The sequence below is a fragment of the Mauremys mutica genome, chromosome 7 (assembly GCF_020497125.1).
Source record: "Mauremys mutica isolate MM-2020 ecotype Southern chromosome 7, ASM2049712v1, whole genome shotgun sequence".
In the NCBI taxonomy this organism is placed as follows: domain Eukaryota; kingdom Metazoa; phylum Chordata; order Testudines; family Geoemydidae; genus Mauremys; species Mauremys mutica.
The window spans coordinates 117,096,619-117,117,109 of NC_059078.1; the positions used below are offsets into that span (position 1 = coordinate 117,096,619).

General features: G+C 41.5%; 1 protein-coding gene across 3 annotated transcripts in view; it reads right to left on the bottom strand.

Annotated features, from left to right (window-relative positions):
- Window positions 1-985: 985 nt before the first annotated feature.
- FHIP2A (FHF complex subunit HOOK interacting protein 2A) overlaps window positions 986-20,491 on the bottom strand; it is a 46,921-nt gene continuing 27,415 nt past the window's right edge. For all 3 annotated transcript variants that reach the window (XM_045024531.1, XM_045024532.1, XM_045024533.1), the window contains 5 exons: window positions 19,764-19,854; window positions 18,042-18,185; window positions 7,799-7,939; window positions 5,414-5,517; window positions 986-5,328 (listed from right to left, as the gene is read on the bottom strand). In XM_045024531.1, the coding sequence (XP_044880466.1) occupies window positions 5,223-5,328; window positions 5,414-5,517; window positions 7,799-7,939; window positions 18,042-18,185; window positions 19,764-19,854 (586 nt within the window). In that variant the 3' untranslated portion in view covers window positions 986-5,222. The remainder of the gene's footprint in view (window positions 5,329-5,413; window positions 5,518-7,798; window positions 7,940-18,041; window positions 18,186-19,763; window positions 19,855-20,491) is intronic.

Genomic DNA, 20,491 nt, shown 5'->3' on the forward strand with positions numbered 1-20,491 from the left:
CACTTTATCTAGTCTGGCCTCCTGTATATTACAGCCATTAAACTCCACCCAGTTACCCCTGTATGGAGCCAGCAAACTGCATTATATTAAAGTATTACAGCCCTCAGGAGATCAAACTCTTGTGTGCCACAGGCCGAGAATAGAAGGGACTGAGGTGGACCAATGTTGGAGAAGACAAAATGGTAAGGAATTTATTTGGTGAGATATACCCAGATGATCCTAGCAGGTGCCACGTGCCCCATGCTGCAGAGGAAAGTGAAAAAACCCAAGGTCTCTGCCAAGATGCCCTAGGGAAAAATTCCTCCTTGACCCTAAAAATGCCAATCATTTTTACCCTGAGCATATGAGCAAGACCCACCAGCCAAGCTGGCTGAGAAAGATTACTATTCTCCGTACCACTTCAGAACATAAGCCCACCCCATTTGGTGTCCCTTCTCCAGCCATAGCCTTCACTGAAACTTCAGTAGAAGGAAGAAACAAACACACCCCAGCATACATCGGGGAAGCCTGGAATCATAAGTTTCAGGAAGTAATGGCAGTGATTCACGTTAGGTGACATTTTTGTTTCAGAGTCAATAGACCCGTATTGTGATAGAGAGCATTGTACTCTTGGGGTGGCATGAGACCAGGGGTCCTGACCACTTGCAATCTTTAAACTTCCTAATGGACTTTTCTCAAAAGTAGGGGGGCACTAGCTTGTGTTCTGAGTGATTACATTTTGTCTTCTTATTTTACCTCCAGTTTAAGTGGGAGCGAGTATACTGCTTCACTTTGTATCCTAAACAGTAGTGTACTCTGTTCCACATCCAACGTGCTCTACCCCAGATGTGGCTGCCGTGATTATTATATAGTTTGTAGCATGCTTGAAAATCCTTCAGGATGAAAGACAAGCAAGATCATCATCATCACTTCAATGATTCTGTGCCATTTTCTTCCTCTAAACACGAATACAAAACTTATTTAGAACTCTGAAAAAATAAGTCACTTCATTTAAATTAATTTATTTTTAGAATATCCCTTTTAATCCTGCATGCATTTTTAGCACAAAAATTGAATTTTATCAGAGCCTCCTTTGTAAAAGTTAGTACTTTACCTATAGAAATGTGGCTGTTTCAACAGTTCCTTTGTTGCATATCCCATGTCTGCTAAACCTTGGCACAACACTGTCAGTCAGTGACCGACATAAAGTTCAATAAAAAAGGTTTACTGAATATCCTCTGTTTAATGTAAACAAGGCAGGAGGCAAAATAAAAAGTGTATATATAGAGAGTAAATTATTTTACAGGGCACAGAAAATAATATTAGTGATCACGGTTGGAAAGCCCTGTATGATATGCATTATATATGTCTGGATTTATCATACAACCCAAAGTACCATGCAATCTGTAGATTTTACATAGTACTTCATTGTAACATTTCTCTAAGACAAATAATGATGTACTTCATAACTGAATGGTAATGGTGTATTCATACAGCAATGCATGGTAGGAAATTACCATGTATTTACAATGCAATTCCATGATTACTTGTGCCCTGTAAAATCAAGTGTAACAATCTTTACACTAGCAATAGTGTAAGCAAGCTCAGGATTTCAGTCCTTACAGATACATAGGTGATGTACAACCAGACTGAAGCTATGTATCAAATCACAGCTCCCGTATTGCACGAATGAATACATTATACGAACATTACATAGACAAGATTTGAATACTAGGAAGATTACAATCATAATGGAAATAGACTAAGGACAAACTTCTGTTCTAGCAGATGTAGCATGTTGCTTATTACAAAAGTTTCTACATCAGAGTCTAAATCAAATACATAAAATAAATGGCAGAAAAATAAAAACGTGTCCTTATTTACAAAAATGTGCATCAGGGTAAAAATGCAGTTCGAATTTGCTTACTTAACCAAAATTATCCCAGGATTTTCCCCTCAAATATTTCAAAATAATACTCTTAGCCATATTTTTCCAAAGGTGATCAACACCTGCAGTTCCCATTGACACCGGAAAAATCTGCAGGTGCTCTGAACTTCTGAGTATCAGGCCATGTTTCTCAGGTGTCCACTTGTGGGTAATAAATAACCACACATGCACGCATGCACACGCGCACACACACACAGATCCACTCAATGACATGCATAGATTCAATAAGTAAAAATATGGAGTTCAACTAATTTTTACCTTTAAAAATAAAAGTGCATAAAAACCAAGAAATAAAACTAAACTATTTCCATCTCTTAAGGAAGAGTCAATCGCTTTTACAAAAATAAATGTCACTGTCGCAATTTATGGTAATTATTGTAAGCAGCACCTATACAAACCAGAAGGACTCAAGCTTTTCCTAGCATTGCTTCACTTGTTATCAAGACGGATAAGCTTTTTATAATTTGTGGCCTGAATAATATTTGATTTGCGAAATAATATCACCATGGCTACTAAACACACTGAAGACAGAATGCTACACAATTACATCTTGAATTTAAAGAATATTTATAGTGATATCTTATTGTTCAACTGCAAGCATTAAACAATTGGGCTTCTAGCTAGGTCAATCATTTTGCATTTAAAAACTACAGACTCTGCAAGTATCAGAGGGGTAGCCGTGTTAGTCTGGTTCTGTAGAAGCAGCAAAGAATCCTGTGGCACCTTATAGACTAACAGACGTTTTGCAGCATGAGCTTTCGTGGGTGAATACCCACTTCTTCGGATGCAGTTATCCTTGCATAAACTAACTGATGCAATCCCTTACTGTGTAATTAGCTCCGATAGCAGCAACTGATTCATATGGTTTGGAATGCTCTAATGTGGATTTTTTCCTCACTCATTTTTCATACATTATGTCTGCTAGAGTTTACATTGTGAATGGGACTTTAGGAGTATTCTAAATATCAGAGGGTTGTTTTTTTTTAAATAAATAATGAAAACAGGATTAAATTTTGCAGCAAGTGTAATTAAACTCAAGCTAAAACCTAAAACAACAAAGGCCTGATTCAGCAAAGCATTTAAGAACATGCATAACTCCACTGCTGCTCAGCACAACATTTAAACACTGACTTAACTTCAAGTGTTTTCCTAACTCATATTCAGTTTAAATGGCTCTTAAGTAAATGCTTAACTTTAAGCTCATGCTTAAGTGCTTTGCAGAACTGGGGCCTAAATTATCAAAAATGTATGCATTAAACATAAATCTACACACATACATACTTTTTTATACTGTGTATACAGGCAGGTACATTATATTAATGAAGCTTCTCAAAATGGATCATTTGTAGTACACATTGCACTGAAAAAAAATAAGTACAAAATATCACTTGCTACTTTCCAAATACCCATGTAAAGAACGGGAATAAAGAGAAAGTATCCTTTCTTAAATTCTATTTTACTAAGCTATTTTGGTATGAAAACATTGGGCCACATTCAGCAAAGCTGGTGCATATGGCTGCTAAATCCCAGGTTCCTGCCGCTACCCACTCTTGAGAACATCTTTCAATCTAGCTGAAGTGCCAGAGTTCTGTTGATGGGAGGACCTGTAGGGAGCGACTGAATCATCTTACTCCCTGGCCACAGCCACTTTTGGGCAATGCTTTTTCTCTTTTGGAGTGGTACTCCACATTTCTATCTGCCTGTAAATTAGTCCAGATTTACAGTGAAATGAGATCAGAAACTGACACTCACTGTCCAACAGGATATTAAAAAAGACAAAGAAATGGAATATGAAGATTAAGGGCTCAATCCTGCTTGGTCTGCCTGTACTACTGTGTCAATATGAAGGTATTGTCCTGTGTAAACAGGCAGGCAGGTCTCTCTACAGAGATCACCTAGAGTGATATGAAGGTTAAGGAGCACATCCAGCCCTCCCAGCCTGCTAGCGTTTCAATGATGATGTCAGCAGCAAGTGCTAGCTGGAGTTATTCAGGAGGAACAGTAGCAAAGTATGCTAGAGTATCCTTGGCCTGCAATGGAAATTCCTGCTCTGGCTGGTAGAATTGACGTTGCAAAGAATGCACTGGGGAAACATCTTTGCATCCCAGTGTTGTGAAAACCAGTGGAGAATTTTGGTCCTAAATATTGTATCATCCCTTTTACTGCTGCCCAAAATGGTGTCAGTCACTCTTTTGTCTGGACACTATGGTTACGTTCAGACAAGCAATAAAACATTTTAAAAATAACAGAACATTTAGACTGCCAATTTTCAAGGCACAAAATATTCTTAAATCAATGTTAAATAGCATTTAAAAAAATACTGGTTTTAGCAACTACTATTAATGACCTGTATAATAGCATCCTTGTAAAGATGACATGGATCAAACAAACTGGAGCTCACATACAAAAATCTAACGCAAGTCTAGTTACACAGCTGAACTCAGGAGAAATCATTTGGAAAGACAAAGAGCACAGCACTAGAAACATGCATACTTAGGATATGATCGTTGTCTACATACAGGCCCTGATTCACCAACGTATAATTTCATTAATATAAGGAATTACATCAGTCTAAAACTGGAATAACACAGTGATGAATCAGAATTCACCAGCCCAGAATTCACTACAATATAAGAAGATTCACAAAAGTAGAATTCATCCCACATGGATCATATCATACTACATATGCATTAGCAGGTCTTTTCATCCTCTCTCCGATGTGATACCATTCTGTTGGAATCATTGACATGGCAGTGTCCTGTAATGCCATAAGTACAGGCATGCTGCTTTACTCTTTTCCTTTCATATTTTCAACTGAAGAGAAAAAACTTATGACATGAAAACATTAGAGAAATAGCTTGATATTTTAAAAAGTAATAGCGATCACATAAGACAATTTAAGTATATGAGCCCCAGAGCATATAAAAAATCCTTACCACCTACAATGTTGTTAAAACAATGGCCTGGTAACCAAAGTTCTCAAGTTTGTGGCTCTTCAGACATTTTTTTCAGTTCTTCAAACAGTGACTGGAAATGTTGTTTTGTCTGCCCTGAAGTCCCTTTGATTGCATCCTGGATTCAATGTCCATTTGATTACATCTCCATCAGAGTGCAGAGTGCGCCAAGAAATCATGAACAGTGGCCAAGAACTCACCCTCCACTGCCATCCATAACAACTGTCAATTTACATCAGCTCTTTGTTAGGAGGCTCTCTCTCTTCTTGTTTGGTAGAGTCAATAGTCTTTTTTGACTGAAACACACTCGATTTTGTAGCCCAGTCACTTCAAGTGGCTGCTTAGGGTGTAGATGAGGCATGGTATTTCACAAATGCAATCGCGGCTAGCTCTTTACAGAACTCTTCCAGTACAATCACGCCCTCCAGCAACGTCATGTGGTCAATACTGGGAAAGAAAAAAACAACAGGAGCTAAGGAGAAGCCGCACACAAAAACGGTTTGTGTGGAGGATTTGCGATGTATTTACTTACATGGGCCCTTCAGGCTCCAATCCAAGCAGACGCTTTCTGACCAGCAGAAGTTTGGGAGTGAAATCCGGTATGCGCTGGATCCTCACCATAAGATCTCCAACAACCTGCAAATCACACAGAGGCAAAGTAGTAGTATATGAAGTGAGAGCCAAATAAAGAAACAGCCAATGAGAGTTCAAATATTGATCAACTTACAAGGTTGTTAATTCATCTTTACAATTGCCCAACATGGGTGAGGGATATTCAGAACCTTTCTGCCACTGAATCCTCAGGCTCAGATTGATCTAGTTTGCCAGCCATCTACAGCATACCCTTATGTTATTTCAGAGTGCCATGGCAACCGGGCAGCTTGCCCCTGGGCTGGAGAGCCTGGGGCTAAGCCAGTGCTGATTACAAGATGAGCCTCAGCTGAGAGGAATCAAATGCTTCCAATAAAACAGGCAGCAGGAAGCTGCAGGCGGTTGTATAGGTCAGACTTCCCAAGGCAGGAAGCTTGGTTAGTAACCTGAGAAAGCTCAGGAAAGAGGCGACTGAGTGGACCTGGGACTGGTGAGGAGCAGCAGCTACAAGGAGCAAGTTTGGCTCCTTCAGAGCCCTGGCCAGATGAAGCCTGTGAGTGACAGCAAAGAGCTCAAAGGAAGAGCAGCGCTAGAAGCGGACGGCAGAGTGAAGCTGCAGGGAGAGAGGGTCTCCCAAAGTGGTCCCTGAGGAAGGGACAGTCTTCCTGGAAGGGCTATGCCCTGTTTAAGGGTGGGTGGAGATTTCTTGTGTGTTTGATTTTGGCAACTTTGTTAACTTAATTAAAAACCCAGACCCCATGAAGGGCCCTGACTTTGTTTAGAGAGCCCTGAGTAAGGGGAAAGAGGGGCAGGGCACTGCAGAGGCCATGAGGAAGCACTTGGGTGGCAGCCATCATACTACAGTCATCTTCACATAACACGATGCCCCTGATGGGTGGAGGAACTGAACTTGGGGATTTCTGAATCTAAAATCATGCACCTTTGGGTTGTACAGACTCGTAAACCAATTTGTAACCTAGTTGCTAGACAGTGTTGGTGCATAAGGACTAAAAATATTAGTAGGATTTAGAGATGTGTGAACAATTGATGAATGGAGACTTGAAGTCCCAATAACTGCAGGCCCAATTCACTACTCTATGAATAGGTGGAACTCTGTTGACTCCACACTTATATTGGTGGTTAATTTGGATCCCTAAAAAATATTGGTATAGGAAACTAGCCAATAGCTTATTGGCTTTAGTGACTGCAGAAGGGGTGATGGACACCATCGTGTGCAAAAACCCAGTTCGAGCAGCTTACGTTGGTGTTTGACCACACAACAGTGGCTTAAATCAAATCAAGTAAAAGAAGCCAGAGGCCATAAATGTCACATAAACAAGTCAAAAAGCCCTTGGCCTTCAGGGCTTCTATCTCATCTACCTCCCTTGTGCTTCCAGGGGGTTCTAAATCTCTCAGCGGTAACATGGTGCTAGCTCCTCTGGCAGAGAGCTGTTGCTCCCTGGACGTCTCAAGCTCTTCTGCCACAGCTCCTTTTCATCCTCTTCCTCTTTCTTTATATGTGGGCTTGCAGTGATTAGCTACAGCCACTGGGGACCAGGTCTCTTCATAATTGACATTTCTCAGAGGATCCCCGGTGGAGCTGGTTTTGCTGTCTGCAGGCGGGAAGGGTTCTTAACATGTTCCTGCCTGTATTTTGAGTGTGGTTTGCAGACCTCATCATACCCGGTATTAGAGGTATGAGATCAGAGGGAGATATGGGAGATATGGGAGACTTGAGGGAAGTATAGCAATTTTATAGTGGACATGGATTGGCAATAGGGTTACAGGTAGGACAGGATGAATTAATCAGGCTTGAAGGGGAGATGATGATATGCTGTAGCATTCCATCCAAAAGCACAGCATGTTCAGGAATGTAATTGACTTGTGCCTCAATAAAACCAGCTCTTTCACAATCCAGTTCTAGTGCAGACATATGCCTGTACTTATGGCATTACAGGACACTGCCATGTCAATGATTCCAACAGGATCCATTCAGAATTAAAACAACTTTATTTCAGGATTAAAGGCAAACCCTTGAAAGAAATCATTTTACATCCACATCTTTGAAACTCAGCAAACATGGCAAGTAAAAGAATTTCAGAGACCAATGGAAAGTAAATAGATTTACTGAAAAGTGTATTCTCCAGTGTTACTTGGTATGAAAATCCATATTCAGGGCTTTAGAAAAAAAAAAGTATTTTCCTTTCAACAGACCAGACAGTTGCCATAAAAAAACCAAAATTACCCTCCTTTTGCATTCATTACAAAGCTATTACGTTTATCACCACTGTAGCTACATATAAATGTTAGATGGTCATTTACTCACCCTGACAATAACGGAAAACAGAGATCGACAGCCTGAAGCCAGATTTACATAGGGATCCAAAAGGTATTCGTGGATGTGTGGATGGGGAAACAGGGAGAGTTTGGACAACACTGATGTAACTTGTAAATTTACATCGTATGGCTGCGAACAGACAAGAGGACATTATTTGTTATTTTCATTATGACTCCCTCTTCATCCACCCCATGCTTATGCAGCTACTTTCCTCTAAATCATAGGTATCAAGTCAGGCCCAAATCCTCTCATCCCCACAACAGACTCACAACACACCTGAGGTGTATCAGCCCTGGACTTTCCCGCTCTTGCAAGCTGCATCATTACCTAATATATCAGATGCAGGAGATGAGGCTGGCTACAGAAGTGTAATGGACTGAAAGTAGCTACGCCCTAGCTGCAGTATATACATGCTCTTGAGATCTGATCACTAATAAATTGTCATAACAGAAGAAACTGAGCAACAGATTACATGGTAATGGAAGCCATATAAAGACCTAAGATAGGTAGATAAATAACTAAACTAAAATTTTCCTCACAATAATAAACAAATGATTACTGTCAAAAAGATTTCTACATAAAAGAAACAATAGGGTAGGAATGTGACCAGTTCGCAATGGCTACTACTCAAGCTCTTTGCTATTGAATGGAAAGTCTATAATTGCCAACGTTTACATGTGTTTTCATTGTGTGACTTCACACTTGAAAATCCTTTTTTAATTGTTTTTATTTGCTATGGGGATCTTTATAGCTCTGCCAAGGCCTTCACTGATATCTACGTTTTGTATCTGGACAAAGCTCACAACACTTGCCAAGGTAGGATCATGCTGCAGTGGGAAAAACCCCCAGAATGAATGGCTGCGGAGTTATCACTTACAGAAGTACTGTTGGCATTAACTGTGTAGCAGACCATCAAAGTGGTCGAGAAACCCACCAGAAAAATCACAGAATGATACGGAGTGAAAGCGTTTACCAGCTGCCCCGTAGTTAGTGAGAATTCTCAGGAAAGTCAGGAGACAACTAACAATAACCACGTGCTGAGGTAGCAATTACAGAGGCTGGTTATAGAAGCTGTTGCTGTCAAAACTAGAGGGAGTATGGTGATACTTGGGCCTGCAAATGTACCCTAATTGTGAGCTCAACTGTACAAAGTGAGTGAAAGTTAATAAAATGCCACAATAACCTATAACAACAAATATTGATGGGAAAAGGTACAAAAACAAGACAAATTAAATTAGACCAAACAAAAAGGCTTTCTGATATAACTCAATACCTGTATTAAGATAATAACTGGTAAACAAAAATAGTGAGAGATCAATGAACCAAAATTGTTGTGTCAGAAATTAAGCCTAATATGTGGACAAAAGAATAAGGGGATGGGCTATTCTACTCTCATCACTCCCCTTCGCTGCTCTTCAAGAGAGAGACTTTGGGGATAAAAACTAGCTACTAGAACAAGCTTTACCATCATGGCTGCCATCGCCACCATCTCCTGGGATTATGGATCTTCATCCTAATCCTGACCAAACCCAGTTAGAGAGGGAGCCAGATGACATCGCCACCTGCTCCAGCTCAATCCCGAATAGTACTTGGGGCATGAGACCTTGTCACGCACCACCCTCCCCAGTGTCTTCTTTTCCTTCCCCACACTTCTCCTTTTGCCTTCTGTCTAATAAGACTCTGGCTCAGCCAGCCAAAACTGCATATTTTGCAACAGTGTTGTAAGCCTGTGACCAGAAACAGGCAGCTAAAAACAATGCCCTACCTAAACTGATCTATGCTGATACAAGTTTGCCAGGTCTCCCAGTGGCTGATAAGACCATGTGCTGGGCCTGTGTTTGTCCAGCGGTGAGACTGCAAGTGAGAGTCAACAGCAGAAACAGAAACTGCATTTTTTTCTCTTTGCTGTATCATTAATAAAAGGTTAAAAGGATGTTTAATGGAGTGTTTTCCACGGAGACAAGATCAGTGTGTGCCTACATATTGTGACAAAGTTCTGATCTTGTCTCCATGGGTCCCGCGTTTCCTAGTGGATTTTGCTAGCCTCAGAGGCTCAGTGTGACCCTCCACGTAGCCCATCTCTCTCTAGAGGCAAGGGTCGCAGCCTACTGAGCCATTTTCATCATCAGCCAGCAAGGGAGGTAAGAAGCTATCCTTCCTTGTACAAAGAACAGGAGTACTTGTGGCACCTTAAAGACTAACAAATTTATTTTAGCATGAGCTTTCGTGAAAGCTCATGCTAAAATAAAAATAAATTTGTTAGTCTTTAAGGTGCCACAAGTACTCCTGTTCTTTTTGCGGATACAGACTAACACGGCTGCTACTCTGAAACCTTCCTTGTACAGTCTCTGTTGTCTCCCAGTCTCCGTGCTTAATCGGGGGGGGGGGGGAAATGAAAAAGGGGAGCCTGGGCCCATCCTTTACTCTGGGCTCCAGCCCAGGGACCCTAACAGTATCAGCTATGGTAGCTGACTTTTTAGAAACAGGACACATACAATTCCCTGGGCCACTTCCCTACAGCAGCCCCCACTTCCTCAGTATCTACTTCACCCTTGTCTCAGGGCCTCCTTCCTTGTGCCTGATATGGTTTGCATTCTCAGTCTCTCCAACAGCACGGCCTCCTCCTACATCTCCTGACCCACCACACACACCTGACTAACTGGGAGGCTTTTAACTAGTTTCAGCCAGCCCCTGATTGGCTTCAGGTGTCCCAATCAACCTAGGTGTCCTCTCTGCCTTCTGGGAAGATCTTAATTGGCCCCAGATGTCTTAATTGACCTGGAGCAGCTGCCATTTGCTTATCTTGGTAACAGGGATTTGTTTAGCCTGTGGCTAATACATCTGTCTCCCACTACTTTACTATAGCCATCTGGCCTTGCCCCGTCACAATATATAATTTAAATATCTGGATACCATTCAATGTTCGTGGATTTAAATACTCTTCTCTGGAAGGTGGTGTTTTTGGGTTTGTTTTTTTTAAAACCACATACAGTTTGAAGTCTCAGAATTCTCTCTAAAACTTGTTTAACATATGGATGTCATCTTAGACTGCATCCTCCAACAAATACACGCCATTATCAGCATTTTGCATTCTAGTGGGCATCTTTCAGCCTGAATTTTAGATAAACACTTTAAAATCACTGTCATCTCTGTTTTCAGGCAGCACTCAAACTACTTGTTTTATTTTAATCTGAAATCACAAGTCAGCTATCATACCTATGGCCCCGTTTCTAATTTAAGGGAGAGATGATTTTATATGCAATGCAAATGATAAATAATAATAACCGTGCAATGGGAATTATTTTTCTACCTTAGCCTCCATCTGTAAAATGTTGATAATGATACTTTGGCCTACTTTGTAAGCATATGCAAGATCTCTTGGTGAAAAGTGCTATAAAAGAGCTAGGTCTTATGATTAATATTATTTGGAAGATTGCTGCACCTGCATGGAGCGCTGTTGATTTCAATGCTGGATCAGTGCCCAAAAATCTTTGTAGTTCGAGCTCAGCTTTGGGTTAAATGAGGTTGAGAATTTCAGGATCCCCAGGTGAGAACACAGTTTATGTCCCATTCTTTGGGAATAGCCGTTAAAGAAGTATCTATTAAAGAAATAGCAGAGAATCTCTCTAGAATAAGATTAAAGTGCTGTTGACTTTTCCTCAATGACTACTAACTACATTGACACACATATTAGAAAGACAGGGACAGGAAAATGTGAAATACAAAACCATGTTTAAGGCTTGTACTGTATTTATCTTCTTTCACTTTTATTCTGTACTAGGAAAAACACCCACAGGTAGCCAGGCCATCTAGTGACAGCACCAAGTATGCAAGTTGGAGTAGAAGGTTTGGATGTGGGACTAGGAAACCTCCATGACCAGTCCCTCATGCAGGAAGTATTTTGTGCTGCTTTCTAGTAATCTTTTTACCCCAAACAAACCCTAACCAAATGCAAAAGGCAGCACTATCAAGTACTGAAGGAAGCTCCTGCCTTCCTTGATAAGAAAGATTTTCAGGGAAAAGGATGTAATCAATGGGTAGCTTTAAGAGGATTCCCTCAACCCACAAAGCGAATCCATTTCCATGAAGCCTGTATCTTTATCACAGCTTTTATTTGTTCCTGGTGCTTATTCCTCAGCTAGTGATTATCTCCACGCAGGAATCCCATTGGGAGAGAGGGGATATTCTAACTCAGCACAAAAATCTCAAAACAGTTGGATGATCTTTCTAAAATGATTGGCAGTGGAATACTTAATGCTGACATTTTAAATGTCATCATTATATTTCAGAGATAATACCCCACTGAAGTGTGAGCGACCAGTTAACACCTCTCTTCTATGTTTTTATCACATGCCATTCAAAGGGGGATTCAAGTACCTTACAGATTAGTTGAAATAAATGTACAAACTTCTTTGTTCTCTCTCCAACCCTAGCCAATGGGAATTATATTTGTCTATCAGCCTCCATCTGTAAGATGGGGATACTGGTCGGTACTTGCCTTCCTTTGCAAACAGCTTTAGGAGACGCTGTGTAAGAGCTAGGTATTAGGAGGATTATAATCTGGAGGTGGTGTTCTTGTGGGACAGGCAAATCCAAGTGTGATTTACATGTCATTCTGAAGGCACAAATGTTCCTGCTCTATGTTCACCCTGATTTCTTGAAGAAGCAAATTCCACAGTGTGAGCCGAGCTACTGTCAAAGCTCACAAGTTTCCAGTGCCTGCATCTCCCTCTTGAGGTTGACAGTTCCATTGCTGCCAAGGAATAGAGCTGCTGTGGGAAGTCCTTGGTCATCTGAGCCAATGAATCCCATGGAGGGCTCTGAAGAGAAGAGGACTGAAACCTTGAATATAACCCAGTATTCAATGAGGAGACAGTGAAGCGCAGGAGTGATGTGCTCTCAGCAGGCTGGGCTGCTCAGACAGAGACAGACTGCTGAGTTTTGAACTAGCTGGACCTCTAAGGGCTGTAGTTTCGTCTCACAGAGCTATTGTTTCTGTCTCCTTGTCAGCAGACTCAGTAAGGTAGGTGCATCAAGAAAGAGCCAAAATTATTTTTTTCACAACCACAAGAGCTACAAATGTAATATTTTAAATGAAAATTTACGTGTGTCAGGAACAAATGGGCCTACCGGAGAACTGCTTCTATGATATACCTGCCAGAAGCCGCTCAATCCAACCCATTTCTACAGCAAACAAAGCTTTCTAACTGGAGGAAGGGAAGAAAACACAGGCCCAGATAAGTTTTTAAGAAACAAAGAGCCTAGCTTCTTGCAAGCATACTGTATATTACTAACAAGGGGCTGCAGAGTGGTCCAGTGGACAGACCCACTGGACAGGGACTGAGGAGATCTGGATTTTATTCTACTACCGCTCTGCCGCTGGCCGGATTGGGGAACTTTGGGCAAGTCACTTCACCTCTCTGTCCCTCAACTGCCTCATCTATTAATGAAGATAATGACACTTGTGACATATTGCAATGGCATCCAGTATCTTTGGGGACCACTGTATTACATTTATAGATGGTTTATATACGACTGTGTTCTACTCCTTGGGAAAGAGTTACCACAGCTCTTCCAGAAACTAAAACCAGTAAGGGGTAATTACTCTTGGGACTGTTGACAACTCCAAAAAAGCAGCACCCCTTGGGGTAGTTTGCATATACTGGTTCAGGCTGGGTTTTCCAAGGTGTGTCTACATTGCATCTGGGAGTGAACACCCACGCAAACCTGTGCAAGCAGGGTTTGAGCTAGTGCACTAAAAACGGCAGTGTGGACATGGCAGTCTGAGCTGGAGCTCGGACTCTCAAGTCTAGGGGGTCAGGTGGGCTTGAGAGGTGCCATGTCCACATTGCTATTTTTAGTGTGCAAGCTCAAGCCTTGCTAGTGCGAGTCTGTCTACCTGGGCTGGGAGGCTCGGTCCCAGCTGCAGCTTGGAAATACCCTAAGAGACTAGGAAACAACAAAAGGGCTTTTGATAGAAAATGATGATCTTGAACTGACTTGTGGTCTTCCTTTTGGTTCAACAAACTCACAGGACCTTGGGGGATCCTAGCGCTTGCTGAAGGGTTGGAGAGACCGACACTTCTCAGAGCCCCTTGCTGGAATGGGGGGTGACCGCTGGTAAGCTTTTAGTAAGCATGCAGGGACTTTTATTGCTTTTTTCTTAAAAATAAATGCACTCTGCTGAGAACGAGCTGTGTGATACACTGTTCATTGCCCTTGGAGAGAAAGCAATGCACAGGTGCTGGCCATTAGGCAGAACCACTTGCTGGGGATATCCGAGTATAAGGCAGGGACTGTGCAGCCTGAAAAACCAGGGCGAGACGGGAATGGGACCATGGTCCCTGCCCAGAGACAGGTGACGGCTGGAGTTCTGAGACCTGCCAGGGAGCTACTGGAATGGATCATGGAGGGGGTATTCAGGTGCAGTTACCCCTGAAACTGAAACAATATTTACCTCCTTTGTAAAGCAGTTTGATATCGACTCGTGAAGAGTGCTAAATAAAAGCTATGGATTAATTAATTTATTATGATAACAAAGCCTAAAGGAAGACTAACACAACCTGTAAGCAGAACTGAATATTTTGCTAAACTTGTCATTTGATGTGGACCTTTAAATAACCATACGCCATATCAAATCTGTCACTTGGTTACATTAGCACTTCACTATGAATTATCCCCAGGGAAAGTTTCAATTTGGCTTTAAGTGTGGGCTTTTTGGTAGGAAATAGCTTTAGCAATTCACTCTTGCTGGTGGACTGAGGCAGTTTGTTTTAATTCTCTTGGAGTCAAGTATTGTTTTTAACACCACAGACCGTGACATCTTGCCTGACTAACTCAGAAATTGTGCCATGCTGACAGGTACTATATCAAATTGACATTGTGCTTCAATAACAGATGCTATTTTTGTTTTAATAGTAGGTATCTGTTCCTCTGATATCCCTTAGGGATATATTCTGGTCCCTTTATTCGCTACAATTTATGTCTCATCACTGAGATAAGATTTTCATATGTATAAGATTAGCTTTTCGGAAAAGCAGATGACACTCAGATCTGTTATTTAAAACCAGTATTGCTTTAGTTAATAACACGCAGAATATATATTTACTGGAAGCAAGACCCTGGGAGCACACACAATGTTCTTTAACTTAATCCAGATAAAAGAGGTCAGACAGATACAAAATCCACATGCTAGAGGAACATTTCCCCATTTCCTTCGAAATGTAAAATTTCTCATAGCCCCCAAACTGCAGTGATCTAGGTCAAAGGACTGGAATATTAAAGTTCAATAGCTCCCGGTATATATGTACACATAGGTTTACTTGCTTTGAGATTCATACCAATCCTATTTAACATGGAAAACATTCAGTATTAAGTAATGCATTAAGCATCAAACCTGATCTATAAAAAAAACAAAACAAGGAAAACCAATGTTAAGGCTGAAAACATGTCCTCGGCATACTGTGCCCGGATAGAGCAGACAGAACTGAAAATGACACAACCCCTAGATAGAGTGGTGTAGCGATGAAAGTGTTTCAGCGTTATTTTTCAATCTCCTGAGTTTTACAAATTATCATCACACCGCATTTTTCTCAAAGCACTCTCCCATGGCAGATCTGCTGTGCACGGTTGCCCTTCTGCCATGATCCCTGATCTGTCTACTTCTGCCCCGACCAAAAGTGGTACACCCTCACAGGAGATCTGGTACCAGCAGCATCTAGTTTTACGCTTGGAGCTCGCTGCAGAGGGAAACTGAATAGTCTCACATGCTTAGAAGACTATTATCTGTGATATTACTTCACCCACCTTGCGTCTCTAATATCATATGCTTCGCCTGTAAAGTTTCAATGCATCTACAGCAACATCACCTGTAAAGCATCCCACATAGCAGTACCGAGGGAATAATTTAGGTTTCAGGCCTTGTCTTAACTAGGAAAAAAGGGTGTGTTCCTAATTTGAGGCAGCTAACTGGAGTTAACTAACTTGTGATAAAATCCTAGTGAAGACAAGACTGTTTATAGTTTTTACATGAATCGACCCACTAACTTGTGTACAAACTATAAACAGTCTTGTCTTCACTAGGATTTTACCTCAAATTAGTTATTGCCAGTGATATGCTACTGCATGTCAAGTTATCAACACAACTTGTTGTTTTTTTTAAGTGAAGATGCAGCCACAAAGAAGAGAGAAAAAGGCAGAAAGGAGAGGAGATGAATATAAAGGGGGGAGGGGAGAAGAGCGATTGGTAGTGGAGGAAGGGTGTTAAGATAGAAAAAGTGAAATACGGTTAACCAAAAAGGATTTCTCTTCTATCCAGAATTATATTCTGTAAATTCCACTACACTAATCTGGACCTCATGTATTAGACTCGTTTTTTCAGCAAGAAGCGCCAGTCAAATACACAGCCAATTTGTTCAACTCTGATAACTACATTTTTAACATTGGTACATAGCGAAATGGTGGAGAGACCTATTTTTAAAGTGATCCGTCAGGGGCTTAGAAAAAGTACCCTCTAGAAATTTCCTTGCACCATTGGTATGAGGAGAATATTTATTCCCACCCTGAAAAAACCTGTGGGAAACACTGCGGATGATATAGTAATACAGTTTGGCTTTTAATTTGCTGCACAATGCTTTGAGAACAATATTATACAGTAAAGTTTATTAAAATATAGGCGATCTAGACTGTAAAATACTCTATGTACTGAAGAATTTACAGGGCTACCTGTATAGCCATGTATAAATGCTGGAAAAATCAAAATAGAACAAATGAGACTGATACTCACAAAGACGATGTACCGTATATACTCGATCATAAGCCAGTTCATTTATAAGCTGACCCCTCCCCAAGATGGATAAGTAAAAATGGAAAATTTCATAAGCCGAACCTATAATTCAGGGGTCAGCAAACTTTGGCTCCTGGACCATCAGGATAAGCCACTGGCGGGCCAAGATGGTTTGTTTACCTCAAGCGTCTGCAGGCATGGAGGTAAATCTTAGTAAACAAAGTGTCCTAGCGCGAGCTGCTTACCCTGACAGGCCGGGACAGCAACTGGTGGCGAAAATTTGGGGGGGGGGGGGGGAGAAGCTGGGAGTCAGGGGAGTAACCTCTGTGACCACCTCCCACATGACCCCACCCCTAGCCCGGGACCCCCACACTCTCCCCATCCCATCCCTTCCCACCTTATCTGGGGAGGGCCAGGGGAGGATGTCTTTGGCCTGGCTGGAGCTGCTCTGGCAGGCTGGGCAGCACGGCTGCAGCCTGCTCTGGCGGGCCAGACCAGGTGACGCAGCCATAGCATGTTCCAGTGGGCTGGGCCGGGCGGCACTGCCGCAGCGTGCTCCGGTGGGCCAGGTGGCACAGCCACAACCTGCTCTGGGGGGCAGGGCCAAGCGGCACAGCCACAGCCTGCCAGCCCCGATGCTGCAGCTGCTTTGGAGGCTGGGGGGGAAGAGCAGCGAGGCCAGAAGTGGAGAGACTCTGGCCCCGCCTCTTCCCTTCTGGCTCTGCTGGCTGTGCTGCCTCTCCTTGCTCCCTCTGTTGGGGACAGGGGCTGTGTCCCACCTCTCCCTCTCTATACCCGTTCATAAGATGACCCCCTTCTTTGGTGCTTCTCTTTTTTAGTAAAAAAATTTGGCTTATGAACAAGTATATATGGTAGTTATAAAACAAAAAGGAACATTATAGATAGTTAAAAAGTTCTTCTCCTATCCTTTATTCCTTCATAACACCCCACCTCCTCCTGGAAGGACAAACATGCAAGAAGGACTTGTGCTTTTGTTAATTTGACAACAGGAAATCCTATGCATCATGTTGCCCTCCTTATACTGCAGTGACATTTCTACTCTACGAATCATCTGTAGCTTTAAACGACATTCAGTGTAGGGCATCATTCATGAAACCATTTAGAACACAAAACAGGCAGTTAACACAGATAATTATGGTGTTCAGTGTAAGTGAGAATGTCGTAATCTACGCTTGCTATTGATAAAGTGCCAATCACTTCAGTATTTAGTAATCTAGAGAGCTCTGCAGCAAGGATAAGATAGATAATGCTCTCTCAGCATGTTGACAAGATTGCCAATATTAGTAAAAACCAACAACTTTACAGCTACTAGTTAGTGCAGTCAAGCTACAGAGAATTTGGTGGGAATGTTGCACAAAAATGGAGATCAGTCATTTATAAGAGATGAAAGCATCAGAAACGAATCATAACAATGTGTTTTGTTACCTGATCAAGAATCCTGCCCATTCTGTCAAACAGAATTTTCAAGAAATGTCCTTCAAAAAACGATGCTTCTAAATTGCACTTTTCCAACGATTTGGGAGACCCCGGCCATTCCCATCGTAAACAGATTGCACAATAGTCCCGAAACTAGGAAGAAAGAGTCAGCAACACATACTCAAACAATTGAAGAGGGAAAAAAGCAAGAAGCTACAAACCTCTGTGGAAACTATTTCCTTTTAATAACTTACATTACTTGAGAGTGTGAATGGCAGCTATCTGAGAACTCCTATTCTCAGAATATTCCCATTTTGAAAACATCCATGACAAAAATTATCAGCCTTCATTCAGGCACTTTATTTTCCTCTTCATGTGTGCAACATTATGGGGGACTTACACAGGCACACAGAGGGGAGAACTGAGACCTAAACTAGCCACTTGCTTTACACAAATTGGGCAGTCACAGTTACTTACAGACACTGGGTGTGATTCACCTAACCTAAACCATCAGTAACTCCACTGAAGTCAATAGAGTTAAACTGGTACCGGGGGGGACGAATCAGACCCAGGAATTCTTCTTCAGTGCACACAGCATTGGTACTTGTGCATCTTCCACCGGGCTTCCAAGCGCAGATTCAAGGAGGCAGAGCAGCTGTTTGTGTGTAACTGCACCAATGTGGAGGGTTATGTTTTTGTGGGTGGAATAATTTGAGACCATGCATATCATTGAGAATATGAGGCAGAAACCAATCCTACTTCTAAATGGCTCCCAGAATCCTCCTTTCCCCAAGGCAAGAAAGAAATAAGAGAAGACAGTATGCCCTTTCCTGCATCCAAAATTAGAACATTATGAGAATTTTAGGCAACTGTTCCTGCTATTTTTTTCCTTCACATTTTTCTCTCTTTTCAGGAACTGCTGTGGCTAAAACCATAAAGGAAGCACAGAAAGCAAAGCTTTCTATTTGAATGTGAGCTTATCAAAATTCAGAGAGTAGGAAATCCTCAGAGTACCACTGCATGTATTTTTGTTCCAGTTACTCTACCCCCACTCCCTATTTACCCTGTATGCCCAATTTTGTTCCATTACAGGAGAGTCACAGGATTTCATGAGGAAGGCTGCAAACGAATGCTGATTGTCCTCTGACCAAGGAGACGTTAGATCATGTTTTTAGAAATAAAATCTATGTTTGTTATTTCAAAATATGCAACATTAAAACTTTCCCTTTCCACCAATATTCTCAACATCAAACCTGCATGCCTTAGGTTGCACATTACTCTCACTGAATCATTATTTTAAAGCACTGGGTTGTTTTAACTCTTCTGCAGCATTTTAACATCCACTAAGTTCTATAAAAGATCTTTCCAGGCAGTCCTTTACTGGAGAAGAATGCAGATAAATGCAAAGGCAATTTATGAACGAATCTGTAGCACAGGTTTGTTACAGGAATATTAATGCATTTAAAGTCATCTATAATTCCCATTAAAGCTGTGTAATGGGGATTCAGAACTCAATTAAAAATCTCTGAAGGTAAACTCCTGATTAGTCCAAGGCAACTGAATTTTCACCTTTCCCATTACTAGCTTATCTTCAGATATTATTTAGTAGAACTGTACATGTCCCCAAATCATTTGTAAATTCTCACAAGCAATTCAAAACCCAGAGCACTGGCTAATGAAGGGGGGAAAAGATGAAACTAGAAAGAAAAAGGCTATAGGTGTGTGACATACTTGTCTGTGGGCATCTCTGAGATAGGTATCATAACCTGTGCCCTCTACATGGTATGATGATTTGGCTTCTTCAGGTACTAGACAGAGGAAGCTAAAAAGGAACAAAAATACATTAATAAATAAATCTAGTCCTACAATGACAGGACAATATTTCTTCATTCTCAGTACATTAGTGGTAGATACAAAAATGACCCATCTCTTCAAGTTGACAGAGGGGGTTACCCATAACATTGTGTGAGGAAGAAGGGCTATGAAACGTACTGAAGCATGTCTATCAATTTAACTACTGCCTGTGCTAATGAATTGGGTGCATAAGCGTTTGTATATCTAGCACTGAATGTGAAGAAGCCAATAGAGGGCTAGTGACTTCTGAAAGCAGGGAGGCAAAAGTGGAGAATCATAACCAATTCCAAGCATTTGCTAAAGATCAGACTACATCCGTCTCATAAGAACATAACATAAGAACAGCCGTTCCGGGTCAGACCAAAGATCCATCTAGCCCAGTATCTGTCTACCGACAGTGGCCAATGCCAGGTGCCCCAGAGGGAGTGAACCAAACAGGCAATGATCAAGTGATCGCTCTCCTACCATCCATCTCCATCCTCTGACGAACAGAGGCTAGGGACACCATTCTTACCCATCCTAGCTAATAGCCATTTATGGACTTAGCCACCATGAATTTATCCAGTCCCGTTTTAAACATTGTTATAGTCCTAGCCTTCACAACC